This window comes from Pituophis catenifer, unplaced genomic scaffold (assembly GCF_029215685.1).
Source record: "Pituophis catenifer annectens isolate HBS135680 unplaced genomic scaffold, rPitCat1.0.hap2 SCAF_6, whole genome shotgun sequence".
Classification (NCBI taxonomy): Eukaryota; Metazoa; Chordata; class Lepidosauria; order Squamata; family Colubridae; genus Pituophis; species Pituophis catenifer.
In genome coordinates, this window is record NW_027256886.1 from 338734 (window position 1) to 353678 (window position 14945).

The 14945-nt window shown below is 58.1% G+C and overlaps 1 protein-coding gene across 1 annotated transcript in view; it reads left to right on the plus strand.

The window, feature by feature from the left end:
• ATP13A3 (ATPase 13A3) overlaps positions 1-14945 on the plus strand; it is a 51945-nt gene that overhangs the window by 33598 nt on the left and 3402 nt on the right. The window contains exons 12-32 of the mRNA XM_070946419.1: positions 1374-1531; positions 1785-1973; positions 3741-3802; positions 4017-4167; positions 4264-4380; positions 4631-4648; positions 4750-4903; positions 5002-5122; positions 5707-5831; positions 6549-6727; positions 7702-7824; positions 8322-8401; positions 8862-8904; positions 9007-9116; positions 9614-9710; positions 10857-10929; positions 11339-11516; positions 13505-13686; positions 13933-14021; positions 14315-14395; positions 14813-14932. Coding sequence (XP_070802520.1) covers positions 1374-1531; positions 1785-1973; positions 3741-3802; positions 4017-4167; positions 4264-4380; positions 4631-4648; positions 4750-4903; positions 5002-5122; positions 5707-5831; positions 6549-6727; positions 7702-7824; positions 8322-8401; positions 8862-8904; positions 9007-9116; positions 9614-9710; positions 10857-10929; positions 11339-11516; positions 13505-13686; positions 13933-14021; positions 14315-14395; positions 14813-14932 — 2450 coding nt within the window. The remainder of the gene's footprint in view (positions 1-1373; positions 1532-1784; positions 1974-3740; positions 3803-4016; positions 4168-4263; positions 4381-4630; positions 4649-4749; positions 4904-5001; positions 5123-5706; positions 5832-6548; positions 6728-7701; positions 7825-8321; positions 8402-8861; positions 8905-9006; positions 9117-9613; positions 9711-10856; positions 10930-11338; positions 11517-13504; positions 13687-13932; positions 14022-14314; positions 14396-14812; positions 14933-14945) is intronic.

Sequence of the window (14945 nt, forward strand, 5' to 3'; positions counted from 1 at the left end):
AAACTGGATGCAGCATTCCAGGTGTGGCCTTACCTAAGGCTTTATAAAGTGCTATTAATACTTCATGTGATCTTGATCTTATGCCTCTCTTTATACAAGCAAGGGTCGCATTCGCTTTATGGGCTGCTGCCACACCCTGCTGACTCGTGTTTAAGCGATTGTCCACTAGGACTCCAAGATCCCTCTCACAGTTACTGTTTTTGAGCTAGGTTTCACCCAATCTCTACTTGTATCTTTGGTTTTTCCTGCCCAGGTGTAAAATCTTGCTTTTCTCCACACTGAATTTCATTTTGTTCATTTTATTATTGTCCAATAATAATATGTTTAAGCTCATAAATGCCAAACAAGAAACTTAAACAGAGGCTTGAGTAAAATAGCATTTAATCTTGATCAAGCTTAAATGGTTAGCTGTTCCAAACACATACAAGATACATGCAGGTAACAACTACAAACGAGAGAGGGAAAGTCATAAACCTCCAATTCTGGCATCTTTGATTTGTGTATTCCCTGGAATTTGGTTTGTAAATAAATATTTACAGCATGGAGGTATACAAAAATATCATATGTCATACACACACACACACACACACACACACACACACACACACGTTGCAGGAAACAAATCACAAGTTTCTACTAATTCTAATATTTCAGTATATCTATTTCCTTACAGTTGGATAGTCTTTTTATATCCCGAGCTTGTCTTCTGGGGTGTTGGCTATTGCTGCCAGCCTCTGCCAGGAGGTCCAGCTCCCTCGGTGCCAATCCATTGCTTGCCCCACAGCAAGGCCCCTTTGAGTGGCTGCCTGGGTACCCTTTTTGGGGTCCTTCTCTGGACCTTCTCTGCCACAGACATGCATGAGGCCTGTGGGCTCCCTGAGGGGGGGCGGGGGGGCGGGGCAGAATCCCTCTGGAGAGATTGCTGAATGGCTGTGCTGCAGCCTGTCTGGGTCTGGGTTACCTGGCCACATCTCTGACCCTACATGCCTCTCCTGAGGGCTGGCACAAGTGAAACAGGCCATGCCCTCTGAGCCTCCATTTTTGGTGAGGCTCCATGCAACTCTTCATCCCTCCTGAAAAAAGGAATGGCTCCAGACGGCCCCTGGCTCCTCGGAGATTGTTTTGATTTCGTAATGGTCTTTCTTCTCTGCCCTCCGTTCCACCGGAAGATGAGGCTCATTTCCTCCTTTCCCCCAAGATTCTGCTTCCCCCACTGGAGGGAGCTGCCCTGGGTCACCAGCTTCACCCACCTGCCTGGGCCTCCGGCTCTTCTAGGGGGCGGTAGCCTCCAGGCCCCTTTGGCAGCTTTCTGGCCAGGCTGTGGCCAAGATGCGGGGCAGGCCTCCCTTCTGATCCGCTCTTTGGGGATCCAGGCTTCAGCACTTCGAAAGGGCAGCTGGTGCGCTCCATCCTGTACCCAAAGCCCACCGACTTCCAGCTCTACCGCGAGGCCTACCTCTTCCTGCTCTGCCTGGTGGGTGTGGCGGGCATCGGGTTCCTGTACACCATCGTCATCAGCATCCTCCACCAGGTAGGCAGTCAAGGGCTGGCTGGCAACGCCCCCCCTGTGGCAAAACCAACCGTGCCAGTGCTGGCTCAGTTCTCGGGGTCTGCCCTTAGGCAACGGGCGAGGGGTTGGCACGGGTGGCACCTCTGCTGTCCACAGAGCCACCTCCTGGGCCAGGCTGGGATGGCTGGCCGGGAGCACCTGCCCTCTGCCAACTGCCCTCCCTGAGGCCTTCCCCAGCTCCAGCAAGGAGGTTGATGCCCAGCCCTCCTTCCAGGTTCCCGCCCGCATCATCATCATCGAGTCCCTAGACATCATCACCATCACGGTCCCTCCGGCTCTTCCAGCCGCCATGACAGCCGGCATCGTCTACGCACAGCGGCGGCTGAAGAAGGTCGGCATCTTCTGCATCAGCCCTCAGAGGATCAACATCTGCGGGCAGCTGAATCTCGTGTGCTTTGACAAGGTCCGGCCTCTGGCCACGCTCTCCTGGGCTGCAGGGAGGGGGGAGCCCCCAGCCCCAGCTCCCTTTTGCTGCCCTCAGGCCCCTGTTGAAGAACAGAGGGAAGGAGGGGGAGCAGGAGCTGAAAGAGCCCCTCCCCCCCCCCCCCGGTCCTCTCTGGCCTCAAGCTTGCTCGGCCCCTGAATCCAGTCCGGGGGGCAGGGCTGCTGGGTGGGGGCCCTGCCGCTAGCATTCTCTCCAAGAGTCAGCCTGACCCCTCCTAGGTGATAGGCAGTCCTTAACTTACAGCCGTAACGGATTCCAGAAATACAGTCGTAAGTCATGTTGGCTGTTAACTGGGTCACCACATGCATGTCCTCAATTACGACCTTTTTTTGTGGTAGTAAGCTAACACTCCTGGTTAGATGAATCTATGACATCATTTTCTGCCGGAAATCAGGAGCAAAAGGGAGTTTCCAGCAAAAGAAAAGCTGAAATCATGGTTAGGTCACTGACTGCAAAGAGTTGCAAATGCAGACCGGTTGCTAAGCGCCCCAAATGCCATCACATGACTCAGTAGCTTTAAATTGAGAAGCCAAGAAGCCTCCTAACTGATCGGCTAGAACTGATCCGCTCCTTGTAAACCGCTCGGTGGTGGTAGATCGGCAACTGAGGCCAGGCTGCCTGAAAGCGGTTTCCGATGCTCTCGGTGGTGGCAGAGCGACTGGGGGGCGTCGTGGTTGGAACTTGGAAGCTGGTGGAGGCCCCTTGTCACTTGGAAGAGGCCCCTGTACGCAGCCCCCTCCCCACCCAGCCAAAAAGCCAGCCTTGCTTTGCAAAGGCTCAGTGCCCCCCCCCCTTGAGGGCTCCGTGTGTGAACGCCCCTCCCTTGTTTGGCTGGGAAAGCCAAGGAAAGGAGCCATTTGGGAAGAGGGGAGATGGGGATGGGGGGGGTGGGAGGAAGTCTGCACAGCAGGGGCCAGCAAGGAATTCAGCCCCGGCTGCTGCCGTGTTGACAGAATCTGGGGAGGCGGAGGGGGATGGAGAGCAGGACAGGCAGAGACGCTGGCCCATCCAGGCCTCTCAGGGAGCTGTGGGGGGAAGCTGAGAGCCCCATCATTGAGCTCTGAGGCTGCCCATCCTCTTCTCTGGCTGGGCCAGCCTTTCCCCCCTTGGGAGCCTCTGCGAGTGGGGTGGTGGTGGCGTGATGGGGCAGAGGCCGAGAAGAGGAGGTGCTTGAACTGGGGCCTGGCCAAAGCCACTAAGCTCCTCTTGTCCTGCTCATCCTTCCCCACTCTGGGCTGCAGGCATCCTTGGGTGCCAGCCAAAGGAAGGAAGGCTGGGCTAGGGGAGGAGAGGAGAGCCAGGGGGCTTCCTTTGCTCGGCTTTGCAGGGGGAGCAGGCACAGGCACAGCCTTCCCAGCTGCTGCGGGGGCTTCTCTCATCTTCCAGGATTGTAATTGCAGTCCTGTCTCTTGGGGACACCTGGGAGGGAGGGAGGGGGCCTCGCGTATCCCCTCCCTCAGCTTTGCGGTGGGGGGGGGGCAGCACTCAATGCAGTCTCAACCACCAGAAGGAGCCAGCTTCTCTCCATCTCCCAATGGGTTGGTGTTTCCTGGCCAGTTTTGGGAGGGTTTCTGTGGCTCTTCACTGGGCCTGGCTTGTCTCAGATCTGCTGTCGGGTCTTTCTGGCTGTGGCCCCCAAAGGCTGCCAAGCGGCTGGTGAAGCCAGGGGTGGCCCTCTCAGCCTCACGGCCACCACTCTGCATAAAGTGCCCTTCTTCCCCCTAGACCGGGACCCTGACGGAGGATGGCTTGGACCTCTGGGGCATCCAAAGGGTTGAAAATGCCCGGTAAGTCAGAGAAGAGCAAAATCCTTGGGGGGGGGGGCAGTTCCTGCTCCTCAGCCACCGGGTGGCCAGGACCCTATTGACCACCCAAGCTGTCCAGGGTCTGGGGTGGGCCATGCAGATCAGCCCCCTCATTGGTGTTTGGGTTGCCATTTCCACTGAAGGGCAGGTGAAGGGCAGGAGCCTTCCTCATCCTCCCTCTCTCTGCTCCATTCAGCTTCCAGCTGCCCGAGGAGAGCGCCTGCAAGGAAAGCCTGATGCGGTCGCCCTTCGTGGCCTGCATGGCCACTTGCCATTCCCTCACCAAGATCGAAGGGGTGCTCTCTGGAGATCCGCTCGATCTGAAGATGTTTGAAGCCACCGGATGGGTGAGTACCATCCCTCTGGGAGGAGAACAAGCTGCCTGGGGGGAGTGGGGAGGGAGTTTGTGCTGATGGATGCCTCGGGGGCTCCGTTCCCTTCAGGTGCTTGAAGAGGCCACAGAGGAGGAAACGGCCCTTCACAACCGGATTATGCCCACGGTTGTCCGGCCGGCTAAGCAGCTTCTTCCAGACTTCAACGCTGGAAACAACAAGGAAATGGTGGGTCCCCTGGCCCCTTCCTCCTTTCCCACCCTCTGGTTGGGCTGCCTCTGCCTCTTCCAGGAGCCGTCCCCAGGGCCACCTTGGGAGAGCCCAGGCTCTGCCCGGCTGCAACGAGTGTTCCTACCGTGGCATATTGGGTGGGGGGCTCCCACATGGCTCAAGAGCCCCCTGGGCTGCCCCTGCTGCTTGGGGCGGCTTCCGTCCCAGGCAGTCCTGCAGAAAACTCTCTTCTCTTCTTCCCTTGCAGGAGCTGTTTCAACTCTCGGTGAGTGGTTCCCCTCCACCCCCTTGGCGGCTGCGGCCCCCCTTGGCCCCCCGCCGGATGGTCATCGAGCGCCTCCCTTCACCTGCTCCTTTCTTGACTAGGCCAGTTACGAAATCGGGATTGTGCGGCAGTTCCCCTTCTCCTCTGCGCTTCAGCGGATGTGCGTGGTGGCCCGGATCCTGGGGGAGAAGAAGATGGACGCCTTTATGAAAGGGGCCCCGGAAGTGGTCGCAGGGCTGTGCAAGCCAGCCACCGGTAAGCCTCGTCCCCTCCTGGCTCCGGCTCCCAGGGGGGAGGGTGGCCGAGGTCCTGCTGGCGTGACACTCAGCCGGTGGCCTCTCTCTCTTTCCCAGTGCCGGCTGATTTTGAGCGGGTGTTGGAGGACTACACCCGGCAGGGCTTCCGGGTGATCGCTCTGGCTCACAGGAAGCTGGAGTCCAAGCTCAACTGGCACAAGGTGCAGAACGTGGCCCGGTGAGTGGATGGGGCTTTGGGGGAGGGGGGCGGTGGGGTAGTCCAGGCACTCCAACACACACACACACACACACACACACACACACACACACACGAGAGGAGCAGCATCTCCTAGAAAGCCTCTGCTCTCAGAGTGGCCTCCAGCCTTGCCCGGTCCTCCCAGGGGATCTGTTGAGCAGGGCTGAGGGGTCCCTGGCAGGTGCTTCCTTCTCTCTGCCTGGGTCTGCTCCGTCCCCTGGCAGAGAGGGGCCTTTGCCATTCCCCCCTCGGAAGTGGGTGACCCGCCCTGCCTCTCCGGCAGCTCCTCCTCCCCCTTGCAGCCGAGTCTGGGTGGCGTCCTCCCTCCTTGCACCCCGGGTGTCTACCAGCACCTGAGAGAGACCAGGGTTCTTTCAAGGCTGACTGGGTTGGGCCTGGGTCTGCCTGGGCGCCCGTGCCGGATCTGAATCCTCATCCTCTCTAGTGAAAAGGGGTGAGGTTGAATTCCAAGGGGAATTGGTGCTCGGCAGTCGTAGCAGCTTCCCAGGCTTGATCCCGCTGCAAAGCCCAGCCTGATTTTCATGGCGCCGCCTCTCCTGCCCTAGAGACACCATCGAGACCAACCTGGATTTCATGGGGCTCATCGTCATGCAGAATAAGCTGAAGCCGGAAACTCCCGCTGTCCTCCACGACTTGCACAAAGCCAACGTCCGCACCGTCATGGTCACAGGTTGGTGAGGGGGCCTTCCCTTGCACGCTTCCTCCAAAGGGGCCTATGCTTGCTTAGCCACGGTTCTCTCTCATTTGGAGCACTTCCCTTCCCCGGCTTTGCCCGTGAAGGAGGGCATAGGAGGTGGCAGGGACCCTGGCCCAGCCAGCCCCCCGTTTGTGGCTGAGGTGATTCAGCCTCTTGGGCTGGGATACGAAAAGGGTCAGAGCCACCATCAGGTAGAGGCTATTGTGCTTTGTTCCCCCCCTTCCCCCCCCCCCCCCGGACACGCTTTGCTGGGTTCAGGTGCTCCTCACTGGAAGGAGGCTGGACTTCCTTTCCAGCAGGTTTCTAGTTTTTCTGCAGTCTCCCCTGGTGGGGAAAACCTGAAGTCCTAATAGGGATAGATTCTTAAATCAGATCCAAACCTAATCTTGCTTCCAGTTCTAAATCCCCATCTTTGCTCCCTTAAGATAAACATTTAAGCCGAGGGATCAGCACAAGGGGATGAAAATCAGCAGGAAAGCACTGGAGGCATTCAGAACATCTGTTTGCTTAAGGAAGGACTTCCAGGTCCCTTCCAGTACTTTGAAAAGGCCAGATTGCTAAGGGAGGGGGGGGTGAGGTGGGGGTGGGGGTGTTTATGCATGTGTGTGATTGTGTGTTTATGTGAACTGCTGCTGGCATGAGGACTGTCGGGGAGCAGCTGAGCCCTGGCCAAACTCTGTTTCTTCCCAGGCGATAACATGCTGACCGCCATCTCTGTGGCTCGGGACTGTGGCATGATTCTACCTCAGGACAAGGTCATTGTGGCTGAAGCGCTACCTCCCAAGGATGGGCACCCCGCCAGGATCAAGTGGCACCACGCAGATGCCCTCGAGAGGGCTCCCAACGCCACGCCCACCATCAACTCAGAGGTGAAGGGGGTCCTCCAGAGGGCAGGGAGAGACCCTTAAGTGCAGTTCAAGGGAGAGCCTCCCCCCCACACACACTTTCCCCCAATCTGCACTTTCAGCTGGGAGGGAAGTTGTGCCATGGGAAGAAAACAGGTCCTGGGGGAAGGAAGGAAGGCAGGCAGGCAGAGGCACAGGAGGAGAAAGGCCCCGGCCTCCCTGAAGAAGCTCCCTGGAGGAGGAGGAGGAGGAGGAGGAGGGAAAAAAACCCAAGACGCTCCAGCCGCCTCTTGCAAAAAAAAGCACCTTCTGGGACAACCATGGGACCTGGGTGACGGGGGCTCTCCAAAGGCCCCCAGGCTGGATTTTATCCCTTTTATCCCCTGGGCCCTCCGGAACCTCCCTGCCCTGGAAGGGCTTAGGCCGAGGATGGGTCCGTGCAGTTCCCCCCTTTGGGTGGGGGTGGGGGGGAAGGCTGCCCTGAGTTGGATGCCTGCCTGGGCCTGGAAGGTGTGGCTTTCATATATTTATTTTTAAGCTGGGTACTCCATGGACACGCCTTGTTAATGATGATTGGCTCAACACCCTTCCTTCCTTCTGGGTTTTAATCATATTTTAATCTCTGTAGGTTTTAATGTTTTGATACTTTAATTTTTTACTTGTTTTATAAGTTGTAAGCTGCCCAGAATCACATCTAAGAGAGATCGGCAACATAAAAATTTAATGAATAAAATAAGTAATTGGTCTCCCTTAGATAGGAAGCCTCATCAGTGCTAAATTTGCAGGTGTTTCAGATCAGATATTAGATCTGTGGCAATGTTGAGTCAGCGCTCCCCCCCCCCCCTTTGTCAGGTCTAGGTGGCAGTGACAAATTTTGTTGACTTTACACGTCAAACATCTGTTCAGGAGGTGCTGCTTTTAGCACCTGCGCTTAACTATTCACTGGAAATTTAGAGGTCCTAAACTGAAACGGGGATGTCGCTTCTCTTCTGTTGCAGGATATTCCTATTAAACTTGCCCAGCAGAACTCTGAAGATTCCCACAAAACCAGGTTCCATTTTGCAATGAACGGGAAGTCCTTCGCTGTCATCCAGGAGCACTTCCAGGACCTAGTGCCCAAGGTCTGTCTTTGCCCAGCTTTGGGGGTCTCGCTCTGCCCGTGGGGCAGCTCCGCCCCTGAGTGCGTCTCCAGGGAGGGCCTGTGCATCCCTGTGGGGAGGGCCCCCAGGCCCCCACGCTTCCAACAGAGTTTCTCCCCTCTGGCTTTTCCCAGCCTTGAAAGAGCCAGAACTGAGCCTGTGCTTCCTTTGGACTTTCTGAGGCTTTTCCCCCTGGGGGGGAGCAGGAAGGGGGGCCACAGCAGCAGTTCTAGAGAGGCGCCCCCTCTCCTCCTCCTGAGAAATACTGCAGAATGAAAAGATGCTAAATGTTTCCTCACAGTTAAAGGTGCATTCTAAAGGAAAAGAATGATGCCTTGAACTTTTCCCCCTGTTGCCAACACACACACACACACACACACACACACACACACACACACACACACACACAACACAGCAACTGTTGTCCTTCCCTCACCCCAATCCCCGAATGCTGAGAGATTCCTCCCCTTGCCTTCCAGCTTGTTCTGCACGGCACGGTCTTTGCCCGCATGGCCCCAGACCAAAAGACGCAGCTGGTGGAGGCCCTGCAAAATGTGGAGTAAGTACAGGATGGCAGCCCCCCCCCCCACTTCCTCCCCAAGAACAGGCAGAACCTCGCTGCTGCTGCTCCTGCTGCTGCTCGGCACCTGGCGACAAGCAGGATCTCTGCCCTTTTGTGGGGGCAGGGCTGCCAAGGTCACCAGACCTGAGAGAGGCTGCTGCCTGGCCTTGGGCTCTGCTGCTGCTGGGGGGAATGGGGGGGGAGGACACGTAAGAAGCATCCCCTCCTGCCCATGGCCCATCAGCCTCTGGGGTCACCTTTCCCAAAAGTGGGGGAGGGGCTGCCGAGGAGGGCTTTTGCTTCTGTTGACCCCTTGAAGGCTGGTCATCCAAGGGGGCTGGTCGGGTACATCCAGGGAAGCAGTTTGTGGGAACCTTTGCTGGATGACTCTCCTGGGGGATCCCTGGAACGCCCCCTCCCCACCCACCCTGCTCATCCTCTCTGCTGTCTCTTGCAGCTACCATGTGGGGATGTGCGGGGACGGAGCGAACGACTGTGGCGTGAGTATTCCCCCCTCCCCCTCCCCCTCCCCCTCCCCACTGCAGCTGCTCAGTTGGGGCCAAAGAGTTGGGTCCCTCTCAACCTCTCTTCTTCCTGGGCAGGCTCTGAAGAGGGCCCATGGCGGCATTTCACTCTCCGAGCTGGAAGCCTCCGTTGCTTCTCCCTTCACCTCCAGGACAGCCAGCATCTCTTGTGTGCCGAACCTGATCAGGTAAAGGGTTTGGCGTTGCATAGCCGGAGGGCCCTCCTCCATCGGGCCGAGCACCAGGGCGGCTGGCCCTTCAGGGGGACCATGCTGAGGTCTGCCGGCCACTGGCTAAGCCCCTCCGGACGTGGTGCTCAGGCCACAGAGCCGAGGCTCCACCGCCCATGTGGGTGTCATGCCAGAGCAGCCGCTTCCTTCCCTGGGAGGGTTGGGGGTCACGGAATCACCCAGGCTGCCTCCTGCTTCGGCCCCCACGTTGCAAGAGCCGGAACCTTTTCCTAGATGGGCCTGGCCTTTCGGGGTCCTGGACTGCCCTGAGACGTGGTGCTTCCCTTTTGCACAAGATGTGCATGGGCGAACAGCGGGTGGCTCTCCCCGGCCACACAAGCCCCCTCCCTTATGAGATGGGCTGAGCAGGAATTCTTGGCTCCCCCCCCCCCGGAGGAAAAGTGGAGATGGGCGGGATTGTGGTTGTCTCCATGCCTGCTGCTTTGCTTTTGCAGGGAAGGCCGGGCTGCCCTAATGACTTCCTTCTGCGTGTTCAAATTCATGGCTTTATATAGCATCATCCAGTACCTCAGCGTGACTCTGCTGTACTCCGTGAGTCTCTGGCCATTCTGGGAGAGGCAGGATGTCCCTGGGCACCTTCCCCGAGCTCCTGTGGCGCCCGTCCCGGGGGAGGCTTCAGGGGCCGCGAGTGTGTTCTGTGTGATGTGCTTGCCGCTTAAGGTGGGCCCCAGACCTGCTCAAAACGCACCCAGGGAACTAGAATCTGCTGTGGAGCCAAGCAGGTTTCATAGAGCAGGAGGAGAGGAAATTTGCACCTGGGCTTCAGCAAGTAGGCACCCAGCGAGTGAAGCGGCTTTCCAGGGGAGAGAAAGTCAGCCTGGGTGAGCAGGAAGCTGAGCCGATTCTGTTTCGTGAAGGTCGGAATCTGGGCGCTTCAGGAGGAGGAGGAGGAGGAGGAGGAAGCGTTCAGGACACCACGCCCCCTTTGAGAGAGTAGCGGTGCGGCAGAGGCCTGGATTGCCCAGGGCTCGAGAGAGGAGACGGGGAAGTGCAGGGTCTGGACTACCAGCAAAAGTGGGGGGGGGGAGGGCACAGATTGGTACAAGCCTCAGAGGGAGGTTTAGGAGGATCTGGTTAGCAGAGATACTCAGCGACCGCAAGAAGAAAGTGAGGCATCCCCCTCTCTACTCTGGAGGATGGAAGAGTGAAGGAAATCAGTATACGTACAATTGCTATTAATCTTAAGGAAAATGTAATGACAAGCCAGGGTGCTGCTGGGATGACAGAGGTTCCCCCCGCTGAGAGGGCAGGACAGGGGGGTCCTTCCAGGTGGGCAGAATCGTCTTTACAAAGTCCCTACTTTAAAATCCGGCCATCCGGATTTCAGGAATAAAAAGCAGAAACGGTTCTTCCCTTCCCTTCTTGTTCTGGGGAGAAGCAGCTGCGGGGTGCTTTAGCGGGGAAGGGGCTGCCACTTCCAGGCACTCAGAGGGGAGGGGGAAAGTGCTCCTTTCCATCCCTGCCCCTGTGCCTTTGCCCAGACGAGACGGCCGCAGGATGCCTTCCCTAGCAGCCACCTGGCAGGGGTTCCCAGGACTGGCCCCATGGAGGGGACTCAGGAAGGGCTGTGAAGGGGGAGCACGAAGCTCAGCCTGGTGGGAAGGGGAGGTAGGGGCCAGGGGGGAGGAGTAGCTGCATCCCCCACCCCCTGATGAAGGTGCAAACTCTCTTCTGCAGGTCCAGAGCAACTTGGGAGACTTCCAGTTCCTCTTCATCGACCTGGCCATCATTTTGGTGCTGGTCTTCACCAGTGAGTAGGACAGGCTGGGGCCTCTGGGTTGGGGCTTGTGCTGGGGGAGCAAGTAGTCTCTCCCCTGGAGGAGAATCTGGAGCACTGGGATCCCTACCTGGCTGCAGAGAGATGAAGGAGGAGGCTCTTGTCCTCCCCCTCCCAGCCTGGTGGCTTCCTTGAGGGGCCCAGGCAAAGGCTTTTCTCCAGTGCAAAGGTTCCTGGGCCGTTTTGCCCTGCAGGGGGGCAGGAGGGGAAGGCCCCCCGACAGGCTAACCTCCTTTGCAACCTAATTTGTCATCGTGTATGAACTCAGCCAGTCTCTCCCAAAGAGCTTAATTTGTGTCAGTCCAAAGACTTTTGCTGTCCTTTGTGTGGTTTCTTCTGGTGGGCAGATTTCCCTAACTGCCCCCCTCTCCTCTCCCTGCAGTGAGCCTGAACCCTGCGTGGAAAGAGCTTGTGGCCCAGCGGCCGCCTTCCGGCCTCATCTCAGGGGCCCTCCTCTTCTCCGTCCTGTCCCAGATCCTCATCTGCCTGGGCTTCCAAGTTCTGGGCTTCCTGTGGGTCAAGCAGCAGCCCTGGTACGAGACTTGGAGCCCCTTCTCAGAGTAAGTGGCCAGCATGCTAATCCAGCGCGCTTGAGGTCACCCCTGCGGCCCCAGGGAGAACAGTGGCCCTGGCAAGCAAGGCTCTCCCAGCTTTTACTGGGAAGCCCCTTTCCAGCTGCTTCCATACCTCTTCAGAAATCGTTTCAGTTGCCACGGCTTCGGGAGTGGATAATTGTTCCCGAGCCGTGGCACAGAGAAAGTGTGCATGACAAGAGGCCACGGAGTAGGGCACGCATATATTTCTCACTACCAGAGTCCTGAGCTGGGATTCAGGAAATCTGCATTCTGAGCCTTCCCCCACTAGATGGCAGCCGGGTGTTATAGCAAGTTGAGCATTTTGCTGTCACCTAGTGGCTGTCAAGACTTCTGCACCCTGTGAAACTGTCTAGCTTGGCAAGCGGTTGCTTGGTCCTCCCCTTTCCTCAGCATTTTTCTGCTTTGAGTTCTGACAAAACACGGGAGAGGCACCCGGTTGGACCCCGGGAAAATCCAGGTGCTGGGCTAAGGCAGGCCCTGACCCGACCCAGCGGAACGGCTCTTGCCTTGTTTCCGGCTGTCTCAGCAGAGCCCAAAGCCTCGGTGCCTAAGGCTGAGGTGCTGCTGTGTGGCCCCACGGAAACCCTGTCCGCACTCACTCACTGTGAGGGGACGTCGGCCATGTTCTGTTTCCCCACCACCACCCAAAAGTTCAGAGAAGGCTGTTAGTTACCCACCCGGAGATGGGAAGAGTTGCTCTGAGAGGAGGGGCCGCAGAGCCTGTGAACCAGTGCTCCTTCCTTGCCCCTACAAGGCTGTGGCTAGTAGGGTGGCGGCTTTGCCACCAAGATTTCTGCCAAGTATCTGCAAGCATACTTAGAAGCCGTGGGCAGGTGGGTGGGTGTGGGGGGGGCGGGGGAGATGCGTTCCAGGTGAGACCTAACAGCAGCAGCAGCAGCAGGATCCTGACGGCTGCTGGTCTCTGCATATTTCAAGGGCAACCGAAACCCTCCTCCCCTTCCCCAACCCCAGGTGGGTTTCATAAAATGGGCTTCTCCCCTGCCACTTTCACCCTCTTCCTCCAGCAGAGGAAGGCGAGACCTCTGGCGGGAAGAGAGCCACGCTCGTCTGCGTGGCCGAAAAATCAGGACCAGCTTTTCCGCCTTATTTTTTTTTCAAAGGCAGAACATTTTCACCATCTGCACTTTGGATGCTGGGAAGAGACTAGCCGGTTTAGGATCTAAATATTTTCTTCTTCACCATATTGTTCTTTTGGAACAAGGCTTCCTAATGTTTTAGCAAAAATAAGGAGTCTCTAATAGCACTTTTTCAGCCAATTTTATTACGAGGCAGAAACTAAGATTGGGGTGAGATGGGAACGGAAGGGAGGTTGGCCATGCAGGTTGCAGACCTGTGAGAGGGTTTTCCTGCTCAGTTAAACATTTTATGCGGCTTGAGCCATTTCTCGCTCAGTGGTGCCTCAGCCTAGCCGTTCCCAGCATCTGATGAAAGGAAGCTCAGATTCTCCCTGAGTTTTTGCTGCCAGCCTGGCCGGGGGTCAGAATAGCCCAGTTCAATCCTGGCTGCAGTTTAAAGTGAGCCTCTGGAGGGAGACAGGTAAAGCCGCCCAGCTTCCTTTCCCCTTTACAGAGCTTGCCCAGCTGAGGCTCTGGAGCCAAGAGTGGGAACATGGGCGCCTCCTACAGTGTGAACGAGAAGGCTGCTCAGGGCGGGGGGGGGGGGGCCTCGGGGGCCCCTGCAGCTGAGCTGGGACCGAGCAGAGACCAGGTGCTGCGGAGCAGGATTGGGTCTGTTCTCCCCCCCGCCCTCCAATGAAGACGATGCTTCCCTGCTTAGGCTGCAGAAAGCCTGGCAAGGAGAGGGGGGCAGCTTGTTTAGGGTCTGTCTGGTTGCCGAGTCCAGAGTCCCTCCCGCCCTGGGCCTGGCTGTGCTGGATGCCCGCGGAGGAAGCCAGTGGCAGAGCCCAATCCTCCCTTCCGTTTGTCTTCCAGCGCCTGCAACCTCTCGGCCATGGCCAACGCTTCCCAGCCAGATAACGTCTCCCATCACGACGAGCACAACATCCGAAACTACGAGAACACCACTCTCTTCTTCATCTCCAGCTTCCAGTACCTCATCGTGGCTGTGGTCTTCTCCAAGGGCCGGCCCTTCCGCCAGCCCTGCTACAGGAATTGTACGTGGCCCTGGGGAGGAGCAGAGCCACTTGGCTTGGGGGGAGGCCGGGAGCCTTGCAAAGGCTGCATGTGTACACGCATGCACACACACCCCTGAGCAGAGACTGGTTGGCAGGGAAGGTCTTGGGGCCGCCACTAGAGGGAAGCGCTGGCATGCAAAAGGTATCAACGCTGGCCCCCCATCAGGGCGGGGGTGGAGCAGGCAGGGTTGTTCTGTCGTCTGCTGACCCCTCTTCCCTCCCCAGATCTGTTCGTGGTCTCCGTCGTGGCCCTTTACGCCTTTGCTCTGACCATCCTGCTGCACCCGGTGGCAGCCATTGAATCCTTCTTGGAGGTAGGCGAGGGAGGCGTCTGGCCCCCAGCCACAGCCTCGGCCCCCTCCCTGGGAGCTGAGCCCTTCCCCCCACCCTCCTTGGAGTGGGCTTTGCGGCAGTGGCCCCTCTGGCTCTAGAGCCAACACCCGTCTGGGGGAGGGGCCAGGCAAGGGGGGCTGATTGGGGAGCCTCGAGGATGGCATTCCCGGGAACCCGCCTAGGGTGGGCTTCTCCCTTGTCCCAGTGTGGCCCTCGGGGGCTCCTGCCCAGGAGGTGCAGCCGCCCAGCCTCTGAGTGTGTGGTTGCTCCACAGCTCGTCTGCGTGCCTCACGCGTGGCGTGTCACGGTGCTTCTCCTGGTCATGGCCAATGCTGCGGTGTCCATGCTGGTGGAGGTAAGCCATGGGAGCCGGTCTTCCTGCTGGAGGGGAGGCCGAGCAGGCAGCCCCACGACTGGCCCTGCCAGACCCGAAAGGGGGTGGGATTCTGCTTAGCCCCCTCTTCCGAAACAGGTGGGCTTCTTCAAGCCTGGCTGTAGTTGGGACTTAGTTGAGCCTCTCCTAAGGGGGAGCTCCGGAGGCCCCCCTGGCGCTGAGAGCACGAGGGACCCACGATCCAGGCACCGGATGTGCTGGGCGGGAATGGTTGCCCTCTGCATGCGCCTGTCTGCCGCCCCCCCCCCCTCCTCCTGGGAGCCCCCTCCTCAGCTTTCCTTCTATGCACTGACTTAATGGCCCCGACTTTGCTCTGGTTCTGGAGCCTCTCCTGATTGTGCCTTCTCGATTCTCCCTGCTTCTTGGATCAAATCACAGAACTTTCTCCTTGACATGGTCCTTTGGAAGGTCCTCTTCAGTCGAGACAAGCAAGGGGAGGACCGCCTAGCTTCCTCTTCCTCCTCCTCCTCCTCCTCTTCCTCCTCCCACCCATCTCAGGTTGGAACTCTGC